The sequence below is a fragment of the Lagopus leucura genome, unplaced genomic scaffold, assembly GCF_019238085.1.
Source record: "Lagopus leucura isolate 7727_CA_CO unplaced genomic scaffold, USGS_WTPT01 Super-Scaffold_73, whole genome shotgun sequence".
NCBI classification, from domain to species: Eukaryota; Metazoa; Chordata; class Aves; order Galliformes; family Phasianidae; genus Lagopus; species Lagopus leucura.
In genome coordinates, this window is record NW_024962252.1 from 89,571,946 (window position 1) to 89,591,546 (window position 19,601).

Sequence of the window (19,601 nt, forward strand, 5' to 3'; positions counted from 1 at the left end):
AGTTGCAAGGAGATATATCACACAGGAAAAACAAAGTAATGGCAGTATGTTGAGGAATAAGAGAATTTTATCATGCTTCTGGAATCAAAATGGCTGAAACACTGACCAGCAGCAAAATAAGAAGGAGGATAGCATTAAACAAATACACAGCCAGAGAGTACTATATTCTGAAAATCCAGGCACCATTTTATTTTTGTATAGGATCCTTGGAGAGCTGGATTTAGAGTCTTTACTGTTCCTTTTTCCACTTCCATATGGGAAAAATACGACCTCTTACCATGCTTGTCAGTATTCGAGAGGCATTTGGGTAATGTCCTTAATATGCTTTAACTTTTGGTTAGCCCTGTTGTGATCAGGCAGCTGGATAAACTGTAGGTCCCTATCTGTTCTATTTTATTCTACTCTACTCAATGCTACTGTGTCCGAGTAGAATGGAGATCATTACAATACAAACATTCTGTGACTGATAAAGTTCAGTCTGCTCGTTCTGTAATATCAGATGAGTGGCTTGCCAAAAACTGCAGAATTTTGAATTTCACAGTAGTGAAGAGTTAAGATTTCATTCAGGATTGAGATTCATGTAAAAGGTACATATGCAGAGTTATTTAAAAACAAAATAAAGCTTTTAAAGAAATCCATACAGGTTGTAACGAGCTAAGCAAGTAGAGATTAAAGACAGAGCAAACTATAGTGAATGCTGGAGGGGAACAACATTTCACAAGTCCTGTAATTCTGTGAAATTCATTCTTCTTCCTTCAGGCTCTCTGTTCTTACCCAGGCTACAAACTTAAGTAGAGGACTGGGTTCAAAAACTAATTCATTTGCAACAGCTCTGTTACAAAACAAAACCACTTCTTCTGAAATAGGGAAACTGTATTGGTACACTTGATTCTGAAACTGAACTCTTATACTTCAATACTCATTTCATTTGGCATTTGAAAAAAGAGTGACAAATGTCTGTAGTGATTACCATTTAAAAAAAAAAATCCATGCTAAGTCTAACTTCTAGTTAAGTCTTAGTTCTGGTAATCTGGACATTCGGTCATTTTAAAATAATGCAGCCAGCAAATTCTGTGTTCTGCAAATTTTTTTAGAATCTTAGTAGGCAGCTTTTGAAACACAATGTTTCCAGCCTACAGTCCTCCAATTTCCTCCATATGAATGTTGGGTTTTGTTTTTTATTTATCAACTTAGATACTGAGTACAGTAAATGAGTGGCATCATAGGAAGATGGAATAAAGACCAAGAATACATAATCTGACTCTGATAAGAGTCAGTCACTGATTTCATCATTTAACAGCCTGCTTCTGTGGACTCCTACTGGATGTTAATCTGTTGCAGGGATGTTAGAGTTTTTGTGCCTCTTGTGTTAAACAGAGGAGGAAGCAAAATAAGGAAGGATTACTCAGTATATTCTCTATCTGTCAAAGGTGCAACAGATCACCGTGGTAAACAGCTCTGTCAGTTTCAGAGGTGATATTCACAGATGTCCGCTCAGGGAATTTAATATGGCCATAGGCACTATCCAGATCTGCACAGTTATCACCCAAAATATGAATCCTATAATCAGTCCCCTGTGAATTTATATTGACATTGAATGTGTGTACTGTTTGAAAAGAAATCTTTTCAAGAAAATGACCATGAAAAATAATCTTTATTTCACAATGCAAGAGAGAAAGTATAAAGGACTCTAGGGTTCTAGATCAATAAAGTTCTGCAAAAGAGGTTGTGGATTTGGAAATGATAGTTTTTCTTTATTTCATCATGGTGGTATTCTGTAACGAAAGTCTTCCATACTTCAGTTTTTAGTTGTGTAAAGGAGTATTTATGTTATATTAGAGAGATTCATGTAGGAATAATTGTTTGTATCCTAAGATCTTACTTCTTGTCTTCAACAGACTGACTTATGATATTCTTTCCCTTTTTTAAATGGAACTGCATCTAATTCTTTATTTTTTCTGTAGATAGTCAGGCTGTAATTTGTGTCCTTCTGTATCAGTTAGCTGACCACTCAGCTGAACTGTGCCTTCAATTTTCAATATAATCATTAAATGCAATTTCTGAATATATCTGTGGAAAAGACGTATAAATTCAAACCACAGATTCAGTAGTCTTGAGGAAATCAGGAAAGTTATAGCTGAGGAGAGTTTTATCTGCAAACATATTCTGAATCAGTCTAGAACATTTTTCCACCTGGAACTTTGTGCCTAAAAATAAAAAATGCTGAAAGCGTTTTAAGATGTTAGAAACCACTTGCATTTTCTGGAGCCTTGACAGAAGTTTTGGATGCAGCAGCTAGCTGTAATGAATTTTCCTTTGAGTAAAGACAGAAAATCAAAGTCATATCAGCTCAATCACTTTAAATAGTGTTCCCAGGTTTGAGGTAACGTAATTCAAGAGACCTTTTGTTGTTGACTCCCAGTATTTTGTGCCTTCTGTGCAGTGGCTGGCAGTAGTCCATCTTCCTCTTCCAGCTGTGTTTATATTCATATCCAAATTCATGTTCTGCAGACTGGATGGGGAGGAGGAGGAAAGTGGGGGGTGAGGATAAGGTCCTCAGTAGATTTTTTACATTTAAGATGGAGTTGTCTTGGAGCAGTAACAGTAGAGGTGAGTCTCTTCAAAAGTTCACAGTGGCTTTGTGATGAAGAGATGAGACTTTAATCATGGTGAAATGGTTAAATATTCTAGTTCTAAGTGATAGGACCACCAGGATTATGTAGCCATGCCTTATGATTATGCAGATGGCTCATACTTTGCAATATTTTCAGATAGTCTTTCAGAGCAGGAATTATATTGTTCTTTTTGAGTGAAGGAAAGCGTGTAGTTAAGCAGTGAGATGCTCTTTGTCTGTGCCTTTACCTGTGGCTGCGTTATGCTGTCAAGTTGTCAAGTTTATGTCATTCTTTTTGTCCATATTTTTTCTTACATGATTAGTCAGTAGTAGATATTCCCTGGCAATGCTGGCACTTTTTAATGGTAATGGAGTCTATTTATTTCCCTTTAAATCTTCTGTAGAACAGAGAATTCAATTCTCCACTCTACCTACAAAATGTGTGAGTTGTACGTGTTCCCTGGGGGAGCACATATGCTGTGAGTGCCAGGCTTTTAAAGTATGACAACATTTGTATTAATATTTTGGTAAAATTCAATGCAAGTCTTTCACTAGGATTTTTAAATGAGGAAACAGTGATAAGACAAACACAGGTGTACAGAAAATAGGAACAAAGAACAACAGAATAATAAGGGTAGCATAACTAAATAATGAGCTATAAAACAAAATAAAGTCCTGGTAAAAGGCCGTATTAGTTAATGCAGTGGTTTTTGTCTTGTTTAGATAAAATGTGGAACAATTGAATAATAATAAAATAATGTAAATTAACAAACAATTTTTCCTCTTATAATGTAAATGAAATATTTAGTGCTCTCAGCTTTAGTTAAATATTTGCATTGTAAGCAACTATTCTGATGAAGAATACAAAATCAAGTTTAATAATGAAGTCTACATGTAAGTGCTAATGGTGTTGTTTCTGGTACAGTTTTCTTAATGGAAAGGAAATGCTTTTGCACAACACCCAAGTGATTGCTTTGATGATTCCTCTTTTCATTATATAAAAAGTTTTTTACTCCCTTCCATGGATTAACTTCTTACAGTTCACTTCTTCAGTGTAAATCACGTAACTGTAGTGACACTGGGTTATCACTGGGGTGAAATACTCCATGAGTAGCTCTTTACTTCCAGTTTGTCAAGGTGTGCTATGTTGCTTGGGTGGAGAAAAAAAAGAAAAAAAAAAGGCAGTGGTTGTTTGCAGTGGGCTGCATGTGTAGTTGAGCATCACATTGCACTGCTTTCTATTGCTTGGACAGGGAGATGCTCTGCAACAGTACAGAATTTCTTAATGATGAGATTGCTGTTGTTGTTAGGGGAGTTGTAGACCAGATTTTCAGAACTTTCAATTAAAGATTTAATTTTTAGCTATTGTTTTTTGGATTTATAACTTTATTCTGTTTTATAATGGCCAACAGGCTAGTGCTTTATTCAATGCAAGATACATAGGGGAAGGGGATTGGGATGAGATTTGTTCCCCTTAATCCCCTTAATCTTCCCCTTAAATGGCGTTATATGAGCTTGTAAATATGATTTTTCTAATGTTGTATTTAAATGGGCATTTATTCAAAATATAAAGTTAAATGAATAGTAATAGCTGGCATTTTTTCCCATCATTCTTATGTTTTAAAGTAACCATATATTATATTTTTAAGGTACAGTATAGATTTTCATTTTTCTGAAAAGGAGAACTGCTGTATCACTTATGGTGGAATATCTGGAAATTAAATACCAGATGGCTAAACCGGATTAAATTCCATTGTCAAAGTTATCTGTTCATACACTGATAATTTTACACTGTAAGAAAACTAAACATTAAAAATCCAGCAATCTAATTGTGAGGTCCTGCTGTTTTCCAGGAGCACAGCGCTATGCAGAAGTTGCACTGCACACAAATTGACAAAATAGTGGCACAATATGATAAAGAAAAGGTATCATACGAGAAAATGCTAGAGAAGGCAATCAAGAAGAAGGGGTAAGATATTATTTTAATGTTTTTAATAGACTAAAAATAGTTTTTATGCTTCTGTGGTCTGGAAGAAAACATTTGTAAAAAAGGTCATTCAAATGAATGAACTGCAGCTTGAACCAGCATCCTACATCTCAACTGAGTTTGAGCTGCTTGAAGGCTTTAGCCATGGGCCATAAATGTTGTACTCAGTTTGCCTTTCTCTAGTTTTCTACTGTCAGTGTGTGAAATATAAAAGCAAAAGAGTTGCCAGAAATGTTAATTTCCTTGTCCTGATCTGGTCTCACTACCTTTTTCCAGGAATGTGTCTGTTGTATTCAGTAAGAGATGAGTAATGCCCTCAACAGTTCTACTGATCAGGAGGAGGCAATGATTTGATCTGAGGAAAAAAATAGCTTCTAATCCTGAGCATTTTAAAATAGTGGAGTTCTGCCATGCTGTCAAATTGAAATTTCTTTTTAACAACAACAGAAAAAAAACCAACAACAAAAAACAACACCTTTAGATACTCAGCTGGGATAAATTGCTATTAATCCTTTGACTTGGGTAAAGCTGCTTTGGTTTGCAGTATCTGAAGTCGTGGCCTTTATCCATGTGAATCTCTTAATCTCAGAAAAGTTCACAGAACATACTGATGACTTCAGTAAAATGTCCTTCTTGTAGACCCATTTGGGATAATATGACAGGACTTACTGCTATCTTGCTGCTAGTATTTAATCTGGCAGCAGAGTCTCCTCTATGTTTCACCCCACGGCTATAATTTCTTTGAGATAGCAGTTTGTTTTATAATACCAGGACTTTAAGCAGCAGTTGGTTTACTTAATTCTATATAAAGTTATGCTAACAGTTAGTCTAAAATGAACACTGTTACCATCAGACTACAGCAGCTGGTAACCACTTGCTAACTGGATGCTGAATGTAAATGCATCTTTAGCATTGGTTTCTTACACAAATACTTTTTAGGTTTTTTTTTAATTATTTGGAATGACTGGGTTTTTTAAAATACTTGGTTGTCTATTCTGTACACTTAGAACAGAAATAAAAGTGTCTGAAGTGAGAAAGATAAGGAAAATTCTCTTCACTAAATAATGAAAAGATTATGTAAACTCTTTAAAAAGATCATGCATATTTTTTCCAAGAAAGGAGAATTGATAGCTCCCAAGTACATATCCATCTTTATATCTAAATTGGAAAGATACGGATTTGAAGGCTCAAATATTAGGTGGATAAAACTCTTTTATATACCTATCAAAAAATTTTTTTTTCAGGAAGTATCTGGAAATTTGAATATGAATGCTTCAAAAATATATTTTAAATGCTTGTTTACAAAGTTTATTACTTGAAAATGTCCCAAAATGATAGCCAAGGAAATGGAATATGTCCTCACTAAACCCAGTATGTACTCACTGAACCCAGGATCTCTCATTCATTAGATTGTTTCAACTAAGAAACTGCTCAGATCTCACCTCTCATAAGAAGATGTGTTGAGGGAGTTGGTCTTGTTTAGTTTGGAAAAAAGAGGGCTCTGGGGAAATCTCATTGCAGCCTTCCAGTACTTGAAGGGAGGTTATAATCAGGAGGGGGACTGACTTTTTACATGGTCTGATAGTGACAGGACGAGGAGAAATGGCTTTAAACTAAAAGAGAAGAGATTTAGGTTAGATGTTAGGAATAATTTTTTTATTCAGAGGGCTCTGGCACAGGCTGTCCAGAGAAGTTGTAGATTCAAAGACGGGTTGGATGAGGATCCTGGGCAGCCTGATCTAGCAGTTGGCAACCCTGCACATGGCAGGGGGTTGGAAGTAGATAATCTTTAAGGTCCCATCCAAACTAAGCCATTCTATAATTCTATAAAATATTCATAATCTAAGTAGATCTTTCCAGTAAAAGACTAATTCTCCAAAGAAAGATTGACTATAGGACAAATTAATTTAATTTGGCTTCGATTCAATTTCCACCGAGTAAAGAAGGTTTTTGGCTGTAAGAACTGTGCACCAAATTTGTAAATAAAGCCAGTGCATTTTACTACAGTAATTACGAAATGAGCCCTGGACGTTGTACTGTAATTATCTTCAGGGGAGAAAAATTTCCCAGTGCTCTGCTATTTCAGAATAGCGTTCAGAAAAGAGATGATCAGTGTTCCTGTTGGCCTGAGCAGAGGCCAGTGTCTCATCTTGTTGAGGCAAAACAACGGATGAAGGTATATAACAAAGTTAAGGGTGGTAATGGCAGTCTCTGGTCAATGAATAGTGAAAAGCTATATGTAACAGTGCTTTCCAGAATAAGCCCAAACGGGCAAATATAAAAGTAAGTGATAATCTGATTTCCAGTTTCACATAATTTCACGGTTTACTTTCTGTGTTTTAATTCTTATAACACTTCCGTCATGGACTCCAGAGCCTTTATGATAATTTTGAATTATTGACAAAACTTGTTATTTGTTTGTTATGGATTTGTTGTTGTTTTTTGGAGGAGATGGGGACTCCTTTAATTTGTTTGTTTGTTTGATTGATTGATTGTTGTAAGTAACTAATTCAGAAGCAAATGCAATACACAGCCATATACTGTTCTTTACCATGACTTGAATATTTTCCTGGATTTGACAGCTGCCAATCATCTGATGGCACTTTAGTTTTGTAATTACTGGTATCTTATTACCAACCAAATTAAAATTGCTTGTCAGATTTCCTGTCAAAACGCTTGTTAGTTGTACATCAGTGTTTTAAGTGCTTCCTTCTGGATTACTGTGTATGCAGCCCTGAAACCCCCTTCAGCAAGGTACTTTGGCAGAACCATCTCTTCAGCCCAGAAGGGCAGTGTATTTCAGGACAAGCTGAGATCTAAGCAGTGGTTTTTGGCTGAAAAAATCTAATGAATGAGAGATCCTGGGTTCAGTAAGAACAGGACATATTCCATTTCCTTTTCTATCATTTTTGGGACATTTTCAAGTCATAAACTTTATAAATGAGCATTTAAAATATATTTTTGAAGCATTCATATTCAAATTGCCAGATACTTCCTGAAAAAAAAAAATTGATAGGTATATAAAATAGTTTGTCTTCTGACTTTGTTGAGCAATTTTTTGCAGTCTGCTTCTGCCACATGGTGTGACAAATGTTGACTGCATAATGTTCAGCAAAGTAAAATTTTTAATCACATGCTAATTCGCCAACAGATGGATGGGATTTTGCTCCCTGTGCTATTTCTGTTGTACACTTAAAATGCTCAAAAATCTTGAATAAGCTTATGGAGACATGCATGCTTGTGTCCCCACTCTGAAATGGAGTTTGAGGGGCATGTGAAAATCTTTCTGATTTATCAAAACTGTCCAGTAATTCAAGTGTATGCATGTGTATGAGCACGGACCTGTGACTATGAGTTGGGCTGTTGCTGAATGTTTGTTTCTAGCTGTGACTTAATGGTTTTATTATGTACTTGGTCACTGCAGTTGTGGACAATTCTAGCTGTGTCCAGATTGTCTGGAAGGTTTCCTTCAGATGTAACGAAAACATTGCATTTGCAGGGAAGGCTTAATTGATGGTTTTGATGACTAGGAGTCTGAAAAGTCTGGTGTTTGGTATTTGAAACAATTAGTCTTTCTCATAGGATATGCATAGCCAGACTCTGATTATGGCTACACATGTGCATAAGCAAAGATGCTTTCTTTGAAGCTGTTTTTTATTCAGGCAGAGGTAACTATGATCAGAACCTGTCTCTATTGCTTTTATTTACTTCTGAAGTGTCAAATGAGTCAAGTCTTTACCAAAAATTTCCTACCATGACCCGAAAATGAGTGGTGACACTTGGCACATCACACTACTGTTTTCACAGAGAACTTTGCCAGTACTGTTTGATAATTAAATTCTGTCTTTTTCCGTAAGTTTAGCTGCAATTTGATATTAAAGTAGGTTATAAACTTTTTAAGAGTTTCATTAAGAGTTTAAGATTATAAAAATGAATATAGCTGCACCCACTGTAACATTACATAGTTTTACGTCAGCAGATGATCCAGATGATAGAACTTTTACAGTGCTGTCAAAATAGACTCCTCTAAATTTATTGTATTATTTCAAACTGAAAAACCGAGACTTCCAATGTGTGAATTTGTATTCTCTTCTGGAAACCCTTCTCTACATAAAGGGTAGCAAAAAGATAGGTAATGTTGGACCTTCTCAGATGGAGCTTGCAAAAATTCATTGACTTAAGTGAGATAGTAACTGAAATTGCTGTTGGTTTTTTACTACGTGTCCATCCTACCCAATGCACAGCCCACAAAATTAGGTTTATTGAGAGGTAGAAGGCATCCGTCTACACATAAATCAAGAGAGCATCAGCATGGGTCCTCTGCTGCCATTTTACCAGCCAGCTTCTTGAAATCATGGTGTTCCTGCTTGAAACAAACTTTGCAACTTGTATTCAACTCTGCTAACTTTACCCAAGCATAAAGACCATTCTGTATTACCTATTGCAAGGGTGAGGGCTGTCTTAAGATTTATTGTTTTCAAGTCACATAAGGTATTTAATGTCTTGGATTCATCTACATGGACCAATGTAATTTGCAAGGGTAATGAGGCCAATTCTTTGCAACCCTTTCGATTCTGTTTTCCCACAGCAGCTTACTTAGACTGTCAGCAGTCATTCAAATTAAGCATGCCCAAACTACTATGTGGGACGGTTATTCAAGCAACTTTTTTTTTCTTTTCCTCAAAACAGTAACAAAAATGACTTTTAAATCAGAGGATAAATCATGGCGATGTAATGAAGATGCTTGTAAGTTTTCAGACAGGATCTGGATTCTCTTAGCAAGATATTTTAGGTCTTGAAATGAAACAAAGTACCATAAATGAAGATGTTTGTCATATCCTCAGCAACAGAATATTGCAGGGGCAATCTAGAATTAATTGTGTGGTGTTTGAATTGGATGATCATTAATCCAACAATGTTTTGTAAGTTGTGAATAAATTACCAGAAGTAATAATTTCATTCCAATATGCTGTAGCACTTCAACATTGATTAACATTTTAATTAGCAAGAGCTGTCTGGATGGGAAGATGTTTAACTTGTGGCACACATTTGCAATTTTGCTTTTTTTAGAGGAAGTAATTGTGTCGAATTGAAGAAAGAAACTGAAATTAAAATTCAGGCACTAACGTCAGATCACAAATCTAAGGTAAGCAAACAGCCAATTTTAACACATGCAACGTCTGAAATAGGGATTTTGAGACTCAAGTGGTGTTTTACTTTCTTGGAAGCATATGAATGATTTTTAGCAATAATGACATGTCAAAAAGAATGGGAGTAATCAATTGTCTAAAAGTGCTTCTTTGAAAAAATATCTAAAAAGCAGCATCAATTTCCTGCTCTTTTAACACTTATTGAAGAAAGCACCATATGCGTGCCTTATAAAGCAAAACTGGTCATTTATGTCAGTTCTAACTAAACAAAGAGAAATTTGGATGCTAGATACATTCCCATACTATATACATAAAGAAGTTTCTTTTTCATTTTCCATCCATATCACCATGGGTGACACTTACTAGTGTTTCTCCTGCCTCCGAAGAAAGCAAAAGTCTGAAGTTGTTCTTGAGCCAAGTGCCTTCTTATTTGTACTCTTTTTTTTTTCTCCAGGAAATATTTCTGTTGTTCTCTTCAAGGTGCTGGAGAATAAAATTGCTCAGAGGCCAAGTCCAGTTCATTTAAAAGAACTTTTTTCAAGTTGTGATTCTTTGTTCATGTTGAGTTGCACAGAGCAACCTCTATGCTAATACTATGCTCATTGGCTTCATACTTTCCTTAAAAGTTTTATCTACCACTTTTTGACATGCTTTCAAGTTTCTGAAAGATATTCCAAATAGAGGGTAGCAGGAACACTGTAAGACACATCCATGTACAAAGTGGCTGAAGGGAGAAGATTCCAGGAGAGTGAACACAGTGTGTAAGTAGGAGTGCTAATGTAAAAGCTGAAATCTGTGGAACAAATCAGGTGAGTATAGGAAATACAAACAAAATGGCCACAACTTTTGAGACTTAGAAAATTAGGGAATTAAGGTTGTTTTCAGCTTTTCTTCTCCTGATTTTATTATTTGATGCTCTTACTTCATGATTTTTTCACTTTACATGAATGTAAAGAACACCCTGTTTTTTTCAAATAAGAGTTGTTTATTTTTGGTGCTTTTTCAGCCATCGACTTAGGATAACCCCCTGAAAAAAAATCTAGAGTACCTTTCTCAGCTTCCTATTTCCTTCTCCAATTAAAAGTCCAGAAGTGTTTTCTTAAAAAAGAAAAAAGGAAAAAAACTTGTGGACAAAAAATATTTCACTCATTTCCTAGTGAAGAAACTCTCTGAGGAGCACTAGGTCCCTATCACCTAGACATAAGCTCCAAAACTCATTTGGAGTTATACTGTGTAGAAAATTCTTTGCTGTGATCTTCACTTCCCACTTGTGTCTGGAGTTAAGGAGTCTGATACATACACAAAGGACATCCAAGTGTTCATTAATCTTCCAAATCCTATAAGTATGACTCATATTTTCCCTTTCCACAGATATATGTAGTTTCTGAGTTCTTTTTTTTTTTTTTTCTTTTTTTTTTTTAATCCGGCTTTCAAACCATTTTGTTTAAATGTAATCTGTACCTGTAAAAAAGGTTGACTTTTGTCCACTCCCATGTCAGGTTTTAGGATGACATATTCAGAGGAGACTTAAAAGTAAGCTCCTTTGAAATGACAAGCCTCTATGTGTTGGGTAACTTGTGAAGAATACCTCTTCAATTCTACATCTGTGGTTTTCTCTAGGTTAGTGGTTTTCAATATCTTGCTTGCTGTGGTTCCATCACAATTTTCTGTATCAATTTTAGTATTCTCACAGACTCCTTTTGTTTCAGTTACTGTGTGTAGGCCCTTGAATTATTCCCAGAGATCATTCAGAGGTTTGGAAGCAACAAATTGGAAAACAGTGATCAAGACCATAGGGAAATTAACTTTTATCCTAGATGAATGTAGGTGCAATTAAATTAGATGAAATTCTAAAATGCTGGATGCAGTGCACTGATATCATGGGACTTTGATTAATTAACAGTTGTTTGGCAGTTCTCAGTATTTGCTCCACTAATTTGGAATCAAATGGTACTGTAGTTCAGTTTTAATTACAGCTCATGTCCTCCAGTGCAACTCTGTCACAGTATACATGTACAGTTTTAGCACCAGAGACCTTTTCATCTACAAAAGTCTTCTTGTCATAAGAAAATATGCAGCTCAAGTTTGGCCTAAGATTAAACCTGAATGTCCCGATGTACTACACACACATCTACTGAAGCAGACGCAAATTACTCCCATGCATTAAAAATGTAGGTCCCACTAAAGCTGAGGATGAAAAGAGAAGAAAAAAGATTACTTCAAAGATTATTCCTGCTTGAACTTAGTGACTAAAGAAACATCTTGCATATATCCTATGCAAAAGAAAGTTTCCAATCAAGATTTTAATTAGTCTCTTAGGCACAGAGAAGGAGCAGATGAAAGGACAGGATTACAAATGGTCTGTAGGGCAGGAAAAATTAGTTACCTCATGGTTATTTTTCTTATCACTTTAGGTAAGCAACACTACCTTAAGTAGGACAAGAGCGCAATGCAATTGCAATAGTCATTTTTTACTGTGATGGTAATAAATTGGAGAAAAGCAGGGATGCACATGGAATTTATTACATCTGAACTTGGAAGTGTATCACAGATCTGTGGCAAAATTGAATTTCACATGATTTAATGGCCTTGAGTTCTAAGGTCATCTCAATCACGGTCAAATTGTATATTTCAAATCTTGTAACAGTTGTTCAGCAAATCCCTTATATCCTTCTCACCAGGCTATATCTTGCTTTCCCTGAAATAAGACTTCGAGTTTGCATGATATGCATTAAAAAAAGAGTCCTTCCCTTTCCCACACCCAGCAAAAAACTTGTTTTGGAAGCAGCCATACCTACTTCTTAGTCTGCATGCTGATTTGAGTTTAGTAGCGTGTTTGTCCATGAGCACAGTCAACGTTATATTATTCTTATTTTCTATATTTTCAGATTAAATACTTAATACTGCCATGCTTAAGTCTCTCTGTGGTTTTCTGCTTTGGTATCAGCATATCTGAGATGCTGGATTCCTGCCTTCATTTTCTTCTGTAGTTTATGTGTTTATCAACCATTTAGGAACAGTGATCACATTAAACATTTGCAATTAGCACTTGATTCTTTTCTTAATTTCTTTGGGCTTTGTGGCAGTTTTTTTTTCAGTTAAGTCACAAAATACTTCCACCAAGTTTTCCACTACTTATACATTTATTTGTTTCACTATTTTTATTTTATTTGAAATTTTAATTGAAGCGTCTAGTTGTTTGAAGTGCTGTAGATCTTAAAGAAGGATGTCCAGAAAATGCTTATTTCAAAAAATTGATTAATCTTTCTTTGAAATTGTCCACTCAGCATTATAAGGAGCTTAGATTAAACTTGCTTCAAATAGAAGTGATGTAGGTAAGTGCTAGAGGTGAAAAGGTATCTGCCCCTTAAGTTTTCTGTAATGCCATCCAAAAAATGAGTGCTTTTTCCTTACCAACTTGCAAGCATTTATTTTGCCTTGTTTTAAAACTGGATCTTTAGAACTTGTTTTTATGTCTGTGAAGACAGCACTGCATTGAGAACTTCTTAATAAAGATATTAGCTCCCCAGACTGCACCATATCCTTCAGTGCATGTATCACTTAATAGCTCGTAGGTTTTGATTTAGTGTACACTGACCCATCTGCACAAAATTAAGTATTAATTGTTTTGCTGGAGATAAATTCAGACCTAAATACCATGATGAATTAGGCCTGTATTAGTCCTACCAATGTTCTGCCTCAAAGTGCTTTTGTTGTTTGTTTCTTTTCCTGACAGCTGCAGAACACTCAAAGTAGTGTTCTGTCAGATGCTTCTGCCCCAAATTGTATCTGTTCTGATATGGAACACGTATTTAACTGTAATTAAATGCAGGTCTTGCTTTCAAGTAGTAGTAATCGCCCTGTTCTTTTATGAAATTACTTGCTCTGGTGCTTTTTAAGTGCCCTTTTCTTTCACTATCACCAGAGTGTGCACAATAGTGTGTTCTGCATTATGCAGAGCTACTGCAGGCCCACATCTAAAATACTGGCATTAATCTCTCCATTTCTGAGCAATCTTGAAGCAGTTTTTTAATTTGAAGAGTAAGGTTTAGCTTTTTGTAGAAGGCAACCCAAATGCTATTAGTTACCATAGTAGCACTGGAAATGACTGTCTGACAGTAGGTTTATTTTTTATAAGGCACATTTTATATACCATTTATGGAAAAGTGAGATAGCTTGTCAAAATATCCAAACATTATTATTAAAGGATAATAAAATGTATCTTTCTATTAGCTTCTTTTTTAAATCATTGAGCACGATATATTATTGCCAGAACAACTCTGGTGGTTTAGACTTCTTCACATTGTCTCTTGGGAACTTTCCAAAACTTTAATCTCTTTATTCTTGTGAGTCTTGGGAGATAAACACAAGAAGAATACTTGTCAGATTCCCTGCTGACTTAATGAATATAAAAGAAAGATATGTAGTCTATCCTAAGATTCAGGTTGTATCAATACAGGATTTCTCTGTAAAAATGAATGTTTATAAAACAGTCTCCACAAAATCCAAGGCTGTACTTAAGCCCTCAGAGAAATCCTGTTTACTAGTTTTTTTTTCCCATTTTTAATTTCAATATTCTTAATATATATTTTTTCCTTAAAACCAAGAATATGGCAGCATTTTTATAATGAATGTTGTTGAGAATGTTTTAAAATAATGTTAGTATAGTCAAGAGCATAAATACAGCCAATTTAATGAGGACACTTTAGGTAATAGTCTTAATGGTGTGGGTTTCTTTGTTTTTATAATACACTGTGGTGTCCTCAGTGGTTTCATTGTTCTTTGAAGCAATTTCACTTCTGTGACTTCATTTTTGTGTTTTAGCTGCATTCTTCAGAGTCTTTGTTATGACTGTCTCCACGTCATCTTCAGCAGCAGTAACAGTTGATGTTATAGCCTGAGAACCACTGGCAAATCTGCTGTTCTTTTTCTACAGGTCAAAGAGATTGTGGCACAGCACACTAAAGAGTGGTCTGAGATGATCAATACGCATAGTGCAGAAGAGCAAGAAATCCGTGATTTACACTTGAACCAACAGTGTGAACTACTGAAGAAACTGCTGATTAATGCTCATGAACAACAGACCCAGCAGCTAAAATTTTCACATGACAGGTAAGCAGGGCAGTGCTACCTGAGGATGGATTGACTCATGCTGGTTGTGTAGAATGCTTTATTTCTAATGCTTATAGTTCTTGTACTGCTGTCAAATATGCTGTACTGTGTGTGGGGGAGAAGAAAACTAAGTCATCAGGTAATAGAGTAATGTGGGAGTGGGCTTCTTGGCTGGTTTAGGTTACGTGAACTTCATTGAAAGGCGCTGGATGTGATGAAGTGGCGGCAGTTTGCATCAGCTGTGAATGTGCTTGCACTTTGCCTAGGAACTTGAATTCAAGGCCTGGAAACTGAGAAATATCAAATACAGAATATCTTTTGAAGTTACTAGCAGTTCTGAATACGTATGTTTATAGCATTAATGGTTACAAGAAAGATCCATGAAACAAACGATTGTAAAAATAGTAATAGTGGAGTAATGGTAATACCAAGCTACATTAGACTAACAATATCCTGTCAGTCACTGGAGATGCAGATGATACTGCATGACGCCACTGATGCTACTTAAGTGATTGACTGTCCTGCTCATTTGAAATTAAAAGAAATTAAATACAAAGAGTATCCAGTCTGTTAAAAATTGTAGTAAGTACAGATGTCATTATATTCTGCTGTGATCTATTATGTGAAGCAGATTAACAGCACGTGAATGCAGTATGTGTGTGTGTGAACATATTTATATGCAATTGTCATCAGCATCTTTCACATCAAAAGAGTAGGGAAAAATGAATAAATAAATTACATTTTTAAAGTCCTGACTGAAAAAAGCAGCTTATTTTTGCACCAGAAAGAACACATGCTGGGGCACGCAAGTTTTCCATCCAACAGACAATTGTCACAGCCAAGAGCTTTTAGTGAGCTCATCTTTATGTTAATCTCTGTGTTAATCCATGTATTCTAGCTGTCTTTCAGTACGTACCCCACCCAAACTAAACTTCAAGAATTCTTACTTTATAATATAAATGCATTGTTCAAAAAACTCTCCTTGGAGGAAGGTAACTACCTTTGGTACTGTACCTTTGAATCATACTGAACTGCACTGGCCCAGAGAAATTAGTTCTCTTTGGTTTGGAGAGTCCAGTTTTCTGTCTTATATGAAGCTTATTGCAGTGCTTGGAAGATATTCTTCTAATGTTTTACCTGCTCATGGAATATGATTTCTTTTATTCATCTTTTCAAAAGTAAATTTTTGTTTGCCTTCCGTACATTCTCTCATAACCTTTAAGGCCAACACTGTGGGAATCCATTAGATCTACACTGGGGCTAAGTTAAAAAATAAAAAAAAGGGTAGGCGGAGGGGGGCATTTTTTTTTCATGTCTTTGTGTTTAGAATTTCTTTAGAATTTTCTTTCAATTTCTTTTTGCTTTGTTCATTGCAATTAGTTCTTTTCTGCTTATTCAGGAGTTTGTATGTGCAGACTGGGGATTTTGTATGTAAAAAAAATGTGAGAGTGTATCTCAGTGTATTAATATTTCAGAGGAATTTGTGACCATAGGAGAAGAAGAGTCTATCTGAGTGCAGCATGGGAGGTGGGTCATACTGTCAGTGTGCTGTTCTCACTGCTTCTCTCTCCATGAGCTGAAGTAATGAGAAGCTATCATAAAAGAGAACATGGAGTTGGTAGGAAAGATCAGTCATATAAAACGATGTAGCTATCTGCTGCAGGGTGGATAGTTTCCCATCGTGTGCGCAGAGAAAAGCAATTGCAGTTCATGCTTTCAGCTCATTTAAAAACAAAGCAGAAGACAGCAGTAACTACTAAAAATCTGAAATCTTGCTGAACTCCAGGGGTGCCATCCCCCTCTACCTGCCCACATGGTTTAGCTTTACTGACTTGAATGTAGTGAGTTTGCAGCATTTCAGAGATTGAGGACCTGAAGCTAATGTCTGCAGCATTATGAAATTGAATAACATGAGAGAGAAATTAAAATTTTTTTCTTTTTTTTTTTTTCTTTAATATAAGTTTTCTGTATAGTTATCCAAACAAGACTTGGTGACAAATTAGCACACTTCAGTGTAATCTAAATGTATGTATAATTTCCCGAGAAAAGCTTATTTAAGAGTATTTAAACTCTTGTATCCTCTTAGAATATGCCTGTACAAATTTCAGCATTTCAGTCAGCATGATACTGTAGGAAATCAGCAGTTAAATCTTGCAGTTGATTGTGTGCTTTTTCAGAATCCTTTCTTTCTTTACCATCCTGGCTTATCTGCATTTTGCAAATAACTTTGACTAGGGTGTCCCTGTCACCTCTGAGCAGGAGGGAGTTCTCTGCCGTGACATAGTGCTGCCAGCCAGGGCAGCACGGCTTGAATTTGGGACTTGGTGTGAAGCTCAGCATCAGGCAGTTCGGCAGGGAACTGATGCAAGACACTCTGACCACATCTTTGGGGAACGCTATTTTAGAAACAAAGAGTAGTCCCTACAAATGTTCCTTGGTGATTTTAAGAGGAAAATAAGATTTTTCTTGTCTTCTACTAAAAATATTTTTGACTTCTTGCAAGCAGCAGAAACAAAAAACACCATGAGGACTTGTTAGCAGTGCAACTGAGAGCTAAATCACAGCTGCCAGAACAGAGTAGTGACATGCAGACAGGCTTTGGCTCTACCAGCCATATCTGTGGCTGAAGCTTTATTTTGAAATCATCAGTGTTGCACAGTAGTCCTCTAATCCTCCTAACTTTTTTCACTCTGAAATTATATCTGATGCAAATAGATTAAATCAGTTTCAGCACCCACGCTGAACATTTTTCATATCCCTGTGTACAGAAATAAAAATAGATAACTTCGGAACTGCTCTTAAGGCAGTTTACTTGAAAATTACTTCAAACTCAGTATAGAAAATAAAACTTTTATTTGGAGAAAGGATTGCTAGAATGAAATGTGCTGTCAAGTGAACATTTTTAGAGCTCTATCCTGTTTTTACTCTGTTGCTTCTGTTTTAAAATCTTCATTCGGGAAATGTTTCAGCTCATGACTGTTTGGATAAAAAGAGAGTGCTGCATTTCTTTAATAAAATTCAAAATATGGAAAATATAAATCATGGAACAAAATTTCCTCATGCTGTTTAATGACTTCTAGTGATTAAGGAAAGCATAAGAAATTCAGTAACAACATTTTGTTAAATTAAGCACTTTGTTCTTTGCCATACCCTTCCTGTGCATATTAAACACTTAATATTCTGGGTTGTAAGTACAGTTTTCGGCACTCTAAGATCACATCCAGGAAAAGAAACTGAGGCACTACCTTGGCTTGCAGCCTGTGACTTTTTGATGCTTTTGCACTACTGGGGACTTCACAATTATTATTGCCAGTTATCCACTGTCTAATTTCCATATATTATTCCTGTTTAAATAAGCACTTAATATCAAGAGCTGCCAGAGCCAGAATATTGAGCAGGCAGAAAGCAAGAGCTAGCCTTCAGGGAAGGCCTTTCTGTAGTGTGGCTGCTTTACCCAGCCTGAAGAAGAGCTGAATTCCACTCGCTCACAGTTCATAAGCTGTTTCTGAAAGTCATCATCTGTGCTGTTACTTCCAGCAATGAACAATGACTTTACTGACTCTCCTGACACAACCTAGTTTCACAGAATAGGCTTCAAGGTTCACTGAGTCATCAGGAGAAAATAAGCACAGACCTGACCACAGTCTAAACATAAGACTCTTCTCAGTCCCAAAGTAGAAGTCTTGACAAGATGGCTGTCAGCTCATACCACAACCAACAAGTACTAGTACTGTTGCAGTCCTATTCGGAGTGCAGGATAGGTACTAAACAAGTTTCATTTTCATAGCTGATGGTAGCTCTTACTCAGATATCTCCTATTGTGTTAAAGAGAAAGGAATATTGTCTACCTCATAATAACATTTGAAGTGTGAATGTTTGGAGCTCATCTTTACAACTATATTCTCTGCGACAAATGGAGATTTCTGGTTACTTGCTCAAATTGTCTCAAATGAAGTCTATCCAAAGGAAAGCAATTTTTATATGGCCCAGTCTTTCCTTATCCCTAATGCTTCAAGTACAAAATAAACTACAATGTAGAGTAACAACAGGAAACCAATTTCATTAGTGATTGTACTTTGGGCATTAATGGTTTTCTTTGGTTTTGCCTAGGGAAAGCAAGGAGATGCGTGCAAACCAGGCTAAAATATCTATGGAGAACAGCAAAGCCATAAGCCAAGATAAATCTATCAAAAACAAAGCAGAAAGAGAGAGGTAAGTATCAGAGCTTCTTTCTTGAAAAAGGAAGAACACTGTCCAAATCTGAAAGGTGAACTCACAGATTTAATTCTGTTAAAAGCACACTTTTATGTAGGGAAACATCTGATGAGTGTTCTAAATATGTATTTTAGATTAAGATGTTTTAAGAAAGATGTTACTTTTCTCATGTCTATTGTTTTAATAATTGTTTTGTCCTAGTTGGGGAAATAGAGAGGTTCTTAACTTTATACGTATCAGCGGTGAGTGACTGGTGTAGGTCTAATGATTGTAACAACTGTGCATATAAGTGCAGTGTACTTCTTTGCTGTTGCTTTTGTAATGAAATTAGGACTATTCTGAAGTGAGAGTATGAGGTTTGGTGCTAGGTGGACTTAGAATAACTGGAGTGGCAGTATCACTTAACACACAGGAGGTGGTACCAGTGAAAGGTTTTCTCCATTTTGTACTGACAAATGGAAGAGGAGTTGAACACAAAGCAGGAGTGAAAGGGAACTAAAAGTGATGATAGTAAGTGGAGAGG

The 19,601-nt window shown here is 35.9% G+C and overlaps 1 protein-coding gene across 5 annotated transcripts in view; it reads left to right on the plus strand.

The window, feature by feature from the left end:
* The window catches only part of PLCB4 (phospholipase C beta 4), a 175,806-nt gene that overhangs the window by 147,633 nt on the left and 8,572 nt on the right, over nt 1-19,601 (plus strand). For all 5 annotated transcript variants that reach the window (XR_006181118.1, XM_042882936.1, XM_042882948.1 and 2 more), the window contains 4 exons: nt 4,468-4,583; nt 9,672-9,747; nt 14,688-14,863; nt 18,974-19,075. Coding sequence is in view for 4 of the 5 variants with exons in the window: in XM_042882936.1 (XP_042738870.1) it covers nt 4,468-4,583; nt 9,672-9,747; nt 14,688-14,863; nt 18,974-19,075 (470 nt within the window). In the remaining variant the exon portion in view is untranslated. The remainder of the gene's footprint in view (nt 1-4,467; nt 4,584-9,671; nt 9,748-14,687; nt 14,864-18,973; nt 19,076-19,601) is intronic.